Consider the following 10632-nt stretch of genomic DNA (forward strand, 5'->3'; position numbering starts at 1 on the left):
GGTTAGTAATACCTTAAAATTTATACTATCAGTAGTAAGAAAAAAGTACACATGCTGATGATATTGATAAATCAATTGTCAGACTTTGATCCGCTAGATATTGCCTTTCCTTCCTTATGCAAAAAAAAACTTTATATTAAGCATAATTAATTACTCCCTCCGTCCCGGAATAACTGACCCATTTTCTAAAAAAAAGTGTCCCAAAATAACTGACCCATTTCAATTTTCAATACAACTTTCATCATTCCCAATACAATATAACACTAAATAATACTACTTTTATCATTCCCAATACAATATATTCCACCTTTCCCTTCATTTATACACTTTTCTTAATCTGTGTGAAAAACCAAAGTAGGTCAATTATACCGGGACGGAGGGAGTACTACATTTCATTTACAATCCATCCACCCTCCCACTGATTATATTCTTTCTCCTTTCTTGGATTTGAGAAAACTGAAAAGAAACTCTGCTTTCTATGACGTTTTGCAGATTAGTATGCTATGCTGTGTACTTCTTAATATAATAATCATAATTTAATTATTTACTTGTAAAAATATCATAGTTTAATTGACTATTTAGTTGTAGAGTGATACCATAATTTTAGAATAATCGTATTAGCTGTGAAGGATCCTATGCAGAGACTAGTAGTTCTACTGTTATAGTTACGAATAATGTATATCCTCAGTAGTGTACCCCTCTCTCTGGGCTACGTGAGTCAGCGGGACAAAATTGTGTATAAATTCTTTCCTCAAAAAAAAATAAAAATTGTGTTATAAATTATTTCTTGACAAAAATATAATATTTTATTTATACTCATAATAGTTTATTGATAGTATACTCAATATACATCTGTCCTCGTGAGCTTAGCTCAGTTTGTATGGACAATGCATAAAAATATGCAAAGTCCGGGGTTTGAACCTAGGCCACCAAAAAAAAAAAAAAAAAACTCAAAATACACCTAAAAAAGTATACTTTTGGTATACTCAAAATATATATATATTTTTTACAAGAGACTCAAAATAGTTAAATATATATTTTTTGTATAAATTATCATATAATATTTTCAATATTGTTTACTTATCATATAATATTTTTTGTATATTATATTGGAAAATGATATTTTAACGATAATTTTGTGATCATTTTTTATACAATTTTTTTCTCTTATATTTGTTGTAAAAATTAGAAATAAATTCTCTCTATAAATAATAATCATCATATAAATAAAATATCAATTAAATATTAAATAAAATATCAATTAAATATTAAAGAGAATAAACAAGAGGGATAACAAGTAACTTATCTTTCTTGAAATTGCGGTGATTTGACTTCGATAACGGTGAACTAAACAAACAAGAAATCATGACCTGCCAAGAAGTAAGCCTTTATATAACATGAGGCGTGACAAAGTCACTGTTCTTAAGGATTTATCCGCCTCATAAGCGCATATCCTCATCGGATACAACATGTTCTTCTGTAATATGAATCATATAGAGGTGACAGAACAGGTCGAATCGGATAAACACATAAATGATGCAGCATTGTGTATCATTCTCAACAAAAAAAAAAAAGGTTGATATATGAACTGAAGCATAAAAGAGGGGATTTGATATTTTGTTGTGCTACTCATCACTAACCATGAAAAAGAGAGTTTTCTACTGTAAGTAATCAAACTTCTGCTTTACTCACAATTATATAAACGTGCATTAAAAAATAGGCACAAAAATGTTTTCAGTTGAGAGGATTAAAGTTTGGGTAATCACTATTATTTCCACATTCAAGAGATATCAAAGCAAATGATGTTACAAAACTTTGGAATTAAAAACATGTCTACAAAACCAAATCAAACATTATAATTAATAATAATATGATAATAATTTTCTGTTAAAATATTTTTCTATATTTCTCAATTAAAAATATGGAACACAAAATATTTGAAACTTTTGAAATATACTCAAAATTTACAACAATATTTAGAGTGTATTCTCACTTTCTCTTCCTCTTTATCTCTATATTATTTTTGTACTAAAAGTTGTAAAAAATGGTTGTAAAAATATCATTTTGCATATTCATTTATGTCAATTCGCATTCTCTTTTTTATTAAAAAATCTCATTTTCTTTTCACAATAACTACAACAACACTCCTCTTATTAAATGTGTCTCGATAGATAAATGGGAGTAAGTGTTGTTTATAAAATACTCTTAATTTTTTTTTAAGTAATGTGGATTTTTTTTGTTTACTCGACCAGTGGCGATCATTTGAGGCTAATGGCTAAAAGGAATGTTAGCCCTTGAGTGTGGTATTGGTTTGACCCCTATCCAACGCGTCGATGTACTGAGTTCTAACCATATTTTTTGAGATGTTGTTCATTTTGGGGAGCCCTTGCATTTTGTGATTCGTGATAAGCGATCCGTCCCTCCTCATCCAAGCTAATGAAATAGGAGGGGAATATGTCTTGGTTGAGGTCATACTTACTCGAGTTTAAGATCTAGGTGTGAAACACGACTTAGTTGAGGTAAGTCGTCAAAGTATTAATGTTGAAGCATTGAAGTGTTCCTGATCCGAGCTGAAGAGTTAGGTGGGGGAACTTGACTTGACCATATATGTTTAATAGGCATGTTGGATGTGTGGGTGGATAATCTTTCTCAACCAAGTGTGAGAGATTGAAGAAGATAAATTTGACGGTGTCATGTACCCAGGATGCCATCTTAGGCCATTGAGGCTTTCTTATACCCCAACGGTCAGAGTAAAACCTCGTGTAAATGTGATCATAGTGTGACCTGCAGCAACTTGGTGGCTAGGCAAAAAGGTATCTACAGAAGGACTGAATTCACTCTCATCTAAGTGTTAGAGCTCAAAGGGGGAATCTCGAACCTCATCAGCAAGCCAGATTCTCTGATGTTTATAGAAAATACAAATTTTAAGTCAATTTTAATTTGTATAGTTGAAAAATATTCAAAAATCAAGACCATATTAGAATGTTCTCGATTCAATAGTTCATTCACGAACCATACTCGACGTTGTCCAAAAAATGGAAGTGTATGAGGAAAATTTTAAAGGTCTATTCGGGAGGCTAGATGGGAGGATTTTGAAAGAAGAAAGAAAGAAGTGGAAAGATGTAGGATTTTGGAGGTTTATGTTTCTTCATAATATAAAATCTCTAATATTTAGGGAAGTCAAAAATTACATTTTTAGAGATTTTTAGAAGGCTCTATCTACATTGTTATAATATTCTCAAAATAAAAAAATATTAATCGTAAACATTCATTTATCATCTCTACGCAAATATTCTCTAAAAAAAATGTGAACTTTTTTTCTCCTTTTCCCTTTACTCCCTTCCTGCCAAAATATTTATCTCCATCTTCTTCAAATTCCTAAACAGGCCCTAAGTCTCATATATTAACCTAAGGACAAATGCTATAATGTACCCTATAGTGCATATTAATGAACTAGAAATGTAACTCCTGACTAAAATAAGATTTGAAGCATTAAGATTTATGACATGTATGCATAAGTTCAGTTGAACTAGTACTTATGTAACTCATGACTTGCACGAGATGTCATAAAATTTATTTAATTGTATTTTTCCTTTTATAAGTTGTGATGTTTTGCTTTGAGTTTATTATTTATATTTGATTGAGGCAATAAAAAAGGTTGGTCTAAGTGAAAGCAGTGTTCCATTGAGTTGAATGTTGGTGAAAGATACATGAAAATACTTTGCCACTTAAGTCAGTAAAAGAGCCAAAGGTTAGAGATTTTAGGTGGAAAGAATTATGTACATTATTGCATTGTTGTGGAGGAATTATGTGTCGAATATGAGCTGTTAGAAGTGATGGAAAGGATGACACAGTTCAATGTTTAGATCCAATAGTCTTTGGAGGCGTTTCGTGCCATTGAGACATTACGAGTCGGAGAGGATCCGAAGCAAAGAGACAGTACTAATAAAACCAATAGATGTAGAGTTTGGCGGAAAAGTGTAGAGTTTTCAATTTTACCAACTAAAGGTTGAATTATGATTTGTAGAGGTGGCTCACGTTCGACAATATCTAAAAAAAGATTATCTTAAGTTGAGAAAATTGTGGGAGGCTAAAAAAATTAGTAAAAAATTTATTTAACCTTAAAATAAAGAATCAACGTTCGAATCTCAAATATTTTAAAGAAGTGTCATCGTTCAATGTCTAACAATGTTTTAAACATTGTTATCTCTGGTAAGGACAATGTCGACCCATGAATAAACTCTTATCTTCGTGGAGGCTATGCTGACCCAAAATAAAATATGAAGACAATACTTAAAATTTTCTTTTTGACAATAATGATCACTTAAAATTGACAAGAATGATTTGTTGGCTAAATTTAATGCCACTAATGTCAACTCTTTAATGATACTCCCTCCGTCCCGGTTTAATTGACCTACTTTGGTTTTTCACACAGATTAAGAAAAGTGTATAAATAAAGGGGAAAGTGGAATATATTGTATTGGGAATGATAAAAGTAGTATTATTTAGTGTTATATTGTCTTGGGAATGATGAAAGTTGTATTGAAAATTGAAATGGGTCAGTTATTTTAGGACACTTTTTTTTAGAAAATAGGTCAGTTATTCCGGGACGGAGGGAGTATTAATTTTTTCTCCATCTCAATCGGATATTATCCTACTTTTACATACTCATGGAGTGTTTAGGCAGAAGATTTGTGTAATTTATTTGTCTTTGTCCTTAATTTTTTTTTTTCTTCTTTTATTCAATAAAGAAGAGCTATCAAGCAACTTTATATAGATATTAGTTTATAGGTAGGGCAGTGGTCCTTCTCACTAATTTAATTTTGGGTTCCTGTATTCACCCGTAGAAAATCTTTACTATTTTTTTAATAGGTTTCCTAATGAGTATCTTTAAGACACTCTTTAAAACTTTTAAATAAAAAATATTCATTCAAAAAATCAAATAATTCAATTTTCAATATACTAAAGCACACATTTTCATTAAAAATTTACAATTTTAAACCTTAAATACAGCTGCGAAGACATCCGTTAACATTTTTTAATTACTATGTTTCTAAAATTGTCTAAACAAGTAAATATGATTTAAGATGGGTAATTTTCATTGACTTTTTTGCTGCATAAAACAGGTAAACTCTTGGGAAATATACACAGTTAAAAGAAGTAAAATTACAGAACAACAACTTTAACAGAATCATGAAACACCTTTGCGTATGAAAACCACAAAAAGGGTGAGAAGGATACATATAGAAGCAAGAATAAAGCGAATGCCTCACGTCCCTGCCCATCCAATCCGACCGACTCAATGTCTCAACCTATTATTTTGTTTTCCCAAAGTACAAATTTGGTTTGTCCGCAAATGGAAATTAAAAAATTAAGTTATGCTAGAAAATGTAGGAAAAGAATAATGAATGGCAGTCTATGTTGTAAAAGGACAAAGAAGAGGGTAAATTTGTAAAATCAGTTTTGAATTTCCACAACAATTTAGCAATATAGCAAGATCGTATGATGGGTGAAACTTTATTAGCACTATAGAGTTGGTTAATTAAAGTTGGTGAAAATCTTTACACTTTGCTCTTTATACAGAGCTTAAGAAGATTAACACACTAACTATAATTTAACACAAATACATCTTAAATTTTATCATCAGAGAATATGATGTATCACATTTACAAAAATGTGTGCATCTTTTATGTTGATCTCACACACTTATCAACACTTTTTAGAGACTAATTTACCATTAGACACTATGACATGACATGTTAATCAAATTTGTGTATATTTTGTATCGATCTCACATCAATTATACAACACCATCGACTAATTTATCTGTATCTAGTTCATGCCTAATTGCAATGACTTGTAAACATATCCCTTAAATAGTCAAAATTTCATAGATTAATTGTCTTTAAGAAATTGGCATTTGGGTGGAATCAACATGCAGTGTATATTTGACTTTAATTTTGGTTGGGGCAAAGTTGATTTTAGATATTTAAAATTGAGATGTTTTAAAGTAGAATTGATTTTGTTTTAAATTGTATCTCTCTGATTTTTTGCATTAAAAATAATTTTATTAAGAAAGTCTGACAATCAAAAACCAAAAGCGCATAAATATAAGATGAGATTGAGTTTTTTCGATCCATGTGCAATTCGAATTATGAAGAACGTATTTAGTTAAGTAATAGACAACTTAGTTGACCTCACACCTGACTTGTAAAAAAATCACACTATGAAAACAAACATAAAATTAATAAATTCTTAAATAATAGAACGACATAGAAGGAAGATTTTTTTTTTTTTAACAACATGGAAGGAAGATTGTTGGTCTACACTAGGACCACATTAAAAGAATTTGATTCCGCTATAAGATTGATAAAAGACGATGTCTTTTACAAACTTCAAACCTTTCACACAGCTAAAACTTTTGCTACCTTTGTATCCGTAATGAAAAGACTTGCTAGCAACTTGCAACAGCGACAAATACAATACTTTAAGGATCTCTCACCATAACATCAATACTACTAGCATGTTTGTGTAAGCGGCTGATTTATCACTTTAGCGGCAAACACCCACGTTGGAGGAGAAGCTGACTTTTTAAGCTTCTTTAAATCACGGTGAGAAGTGTCTAGGGTTTCGCAAAAGTGTTTTGGCCATGATTCCAAACACACCATACATCTACCACATCTGTAGAATCTACTAAATCAACATTAAACTTATAACAACCATTAAATAAAAGTGTGAAGTGCAGGTTCGATTCTTTCCGTTATTAATTTAGGTGAGCAAAATTTTCTTTTCAAATGTCATTTTTACACTCATATATTACTCATTTCACTAGTTTTTTTTTTTCCGTGAATTTATCAAAACTCAAATATAAAACACCTCACATTTTCCTTAAAGAAAAACACCTCACATTTAAGTCATTTTTAACTAAAATCACCTATCAAAAAATCAAAAAACTAAAATCAAATTTAAAAATAAATTTATTTTAACTCAAAGTTTTTTGTTATGTCACTAGATCATAATAACTTCCACCTATAAAAGTTAGTAATATATATGTACCACTTTAATGACACCAAAAATCATGAATAATTTTGATTGATGTATACAGTGTCTTAGTTTCTACTTTTCTATTCACTCAATTAAGAATCCAGTTCAATAATATTTTTTTAAAGTATAGTAACAAAACAAAATATTTATTTATATATTATTGCATTGCATATTTGTGTTCACCCTGCACCTGATGTGAAGTCAGGGTCTCTCTCTCTCCTACCCTTCTTCTCTCCCACGTTTATATAGTAACTAACAATTGCATAACACAAAGATAGATAGTAACAATGGAGCTTCAAAATTCTACCAAAAACCCTAATCCAGAACCTTCTAACTCCAACAATGGCGGCGAAACCTTCTTCGAAGACATAGATAGTAACTGTTCCACCCCATATGTCAGCGCACCTTCCAGTCCTGGCCGCGGCGGTGGCCCACCACCCATCTCCTCCGGTTACTTCTACAGCGCTCCGGCAAGTCCATTACATTTCTCCATAACCGCTTCTACATCTTACCATCACCAAACCACAGCCTCTTCAGTTCCCATGAGTTACGAGTTTGAATTCTCAGCCCGGTTCGGATCCACCGGTTCAGCCGCTTCCGGTTCAATGACTTCCGCTGATGAGTTATTTCTCAACGGTCAGATCCGACCCATGAAGCTTTCTTCTCATTTGGAACGTCCTCAGGTTCTTGCTCCATTGCTAGATCTCGAAGAAGAGGAAGAAGAAGATGAAGAAGTTGAAGTTGTTGTTGTTCGTGGTAGAGATCTGAGGTTAAGAGACAAATCTGTTAGAAGAAGAACCAGATCTATGTCTCCTTTAAGGAACAACACTCATTTAGAATGGACAGAAAACGAGGATAACAACAACAACAACAACAACGTTGCTTGTGAGATTGAAGATGAAATGAACAACAACAATAATGAAAATGATTGTTCTGAAATGGAGAATGTTAAGGTGGATGAAATGGGTTTAGAGAGAATAGAGATAACTCCTTTAGATTCAGCTTCATCTTCTAGATCTTCTTCAGCTGGAAGAAGCTCTAAAAGATGGGTTTTTTTAAAGGATTTTCTTAGAAGCAAAAGTGAAGGAAGAAGTAACAACAAGTTTTGGTCAACCATTTCATTTTCTCCAACAAAAGACAAGAAATCTAGCTCAAATAATCAAAATCTTCAACCCCAGATTTCAAAGGAGAAAACTTGTGAAACACAGAGAAATGGGTCATCATCATCTTCTAGTAAAGGAAGTTGGGGTAAGAAAATGACAGGAAAACCTATGAATGGTGTTGGGAAGAGACGTGTTCCACCTTCACCACATGAGTTACACTATAAAGCAAATAGGGCTCAAGCTGAAGAATTGAGGAGAAAGACGTTTTTGCCTTATAGGCAAGGTTTGCTTGGTTGTTTGGGATTTAGTTCCAAGGGTTATGGGGCTATGAATGGCTTTGCTAGGGCCTTAAACCCTGTTTCTTCAAGGTAAATTAATCCCATACTTGAGGGTTGGGTTTTCTTCAAATTGTACAGATCATTATCATCATGATTATGATTATTATTTGTTAGATCATTTTGGAATTAATCATTTAGAAAGCTTTTAGATGATGATTATTATTATTATGTATGAAAGCTTTTAAGGTCATTCCACCCCTTAGATGGTGAAAATATGAGGTTTCTTTCTTCCTTCCACATCATCCTCCTTGTAGATGATGATGGTGATGATTTGATAAAAAACTATGTACAATATACTAGTGTACTTCACAGCATTTTATTATTTACACTATTGCTGTGTAGTAGTAACTAGAGTTCATATTTTATTTTATTTTATTATTATATTATTCACACTTGCCTTAAATTTTTATTTATTGTCTTGGGGTTAATTTAAAGTTTATGTAATGTCATTATCATTGTGATGATGCTATGCTTACACTATCAATTTATATAATATCAAGGGTAAATCTCAAATCAGTGTAAAAAGGTGGGACTGTTACAGAATCCGCATATTGTGGGGAGCCAAGTAGTTGGCTAAGGTCCCATTGCACAGTTCAGAACATGGTAACACACTTGTGCTGCATCCAATCCAAACCACAATTGAAAGAAAGATGCTTATGTTTTTGTTTGCATCTTTGAATTCCTCAAGTATTTGTTTTTGTTGTACATATGCAAATTGCATGAGATAGTTGTCGGGATCATGGTAATAAAATTGATGAACAAAAAAAATTGATGATGATGATATGAGTTTACTATTTTAATTTGGGGGTCCAAACTCCATATGGTGGGTGTTAGATGCACGGTTTATAATTATGCTATGATGATAGACATGTTTAGATTTATGATAAAGATGTTGCAAATCTATATGCAGACAAGATGTGGACATAAAGTAGATTTAGATTATTTGACATTGACTTGTTTATAACTTAGCTTAGTATGATTATTATAAGCAAGAATGGAACCCATGTAAATCCTAATGAGATGTCCCATTTTCTTTTTGGTTGCGTCTGAGTTAGTTTTTTTCCTTTTTATTATTAGTCTTTTCAAATATCCCGTTGCACGTTGCATCCTGAGAGTTTTGCTATTTAGGTACCCCACTACTTTATGTTAAGAGTAATGATATTTTGACATCCATTTGATGACAACTTTGTTGACAACCTTGTTTTTCTCACTTCTTATTGGTCAAAAACAATGGAGAGAGAAAAAGGAAGAGAGGGGATAACAACATCATGTGAGTATGAGAGAGAAAGTTGTTCAAAAGTTGTCAAAAAGTAGTTGTCAAAATATCATTTATCTTGTGTTAAAGGATTTATGTTGATTTTTCTTTAGATGACACTGTAGTTGAAAGATAATTTGAAAATGGAACCAATAACTACGAAACATGAGTCTCAATCAAAGGCCCCAACTTCTTTAATACGCTGGCCGGCGTTTGAAGTTGTATAGCTGTTTCAAAAGTTGTGGCAAAAATTGTTACATCTTAATTGGATTAGCTTCCTTAATTTTCTAAAGATAAGCTATTCTTGGAGAATGTTTAGTGGTTAAGTTATTTTTCTGTTCATTTTACACTTCTTTTTCTGGTTTGTTGTACTGGTACAATTCCTTTTTCTTTAAGCAATCGTGGTACAATTCGTGTAGTACTATGGGACAATTCCATCAATTATTATATATTAAAAATTAGTAGGACAATTCCAAGATGAAGTTTCATAAAGTTCAATCAATGGCTAGCTAGCTGTGAGGGGAGGGGGTTCATGTACTTTTCGTAGGTTGCTCAACTACAACTATGTTCCAAAAAAAGAATTAATCTATGTTTAAATCAAAATGAAGTTTGAAAATTGACTAATTTTATGTTTAGATGTGTTTTTTTTTTTTTTTTTTTTTTTTAAAAAAAGTGGGTTTGATATAACTTTAGTGTAAATTTTTCAAAATTATTTTTTATTTTTAAAGATAATATTGGTTTTAAATTACTAAATCTTTAATTATTTTATCAAAATCCCCACGAGCTTAGCTCGGTTGGTAGGGATATTGCATATTATATGCAGGGGCCGGTGTTCGAACCCCGGACACTCCACTTCTCTACAATTTAATTGTGTGAGCTTTAACCACTAGGC

General features: G+C 31.8%; 1 protein-coding gene across 1 annotated transcript; it reads left to right on the plus strand.

The window, feature by feature from the left end:
* Positions 1 to 7225: 7225 nt before the first annotated feature.
* LOC146957314 (stress response NST1-like protein (DUF1645)) lies at positions 7226 to 8888 on the plus strand. Its single transcript, XM_085735601.1, has one exon. It carries the CDS (start codon positions 7332 to 7334, stop codon positions 8517 to 8519), a length of 1188 nt encoding a protein of 395 aa, XP_085591727.1. The 5' UTR covers positions 7226 to 7331; the 3' UTR covers positions 8520 to 8888.
* The last annotated feature ends 1744 nt before the right edge of the window (positions 8889 to 10632 follow it).

The sequence above is a fragment of the Medicago sativa genome, chromosome 1 (assembly GCF_051527215.1).
Source record: "Medicago sativa cultivar Bolivia chromosome 1, Bolivia_mono, whole genome shotgun sequence".
Classification (NCBI taxonomy): domain Eukaryota; kingdom Viridiplantae; phylum Streptophyta; class Magnoliopsida; order Fabales; family Fabaceae; genus Medicago; species Medicago sativa.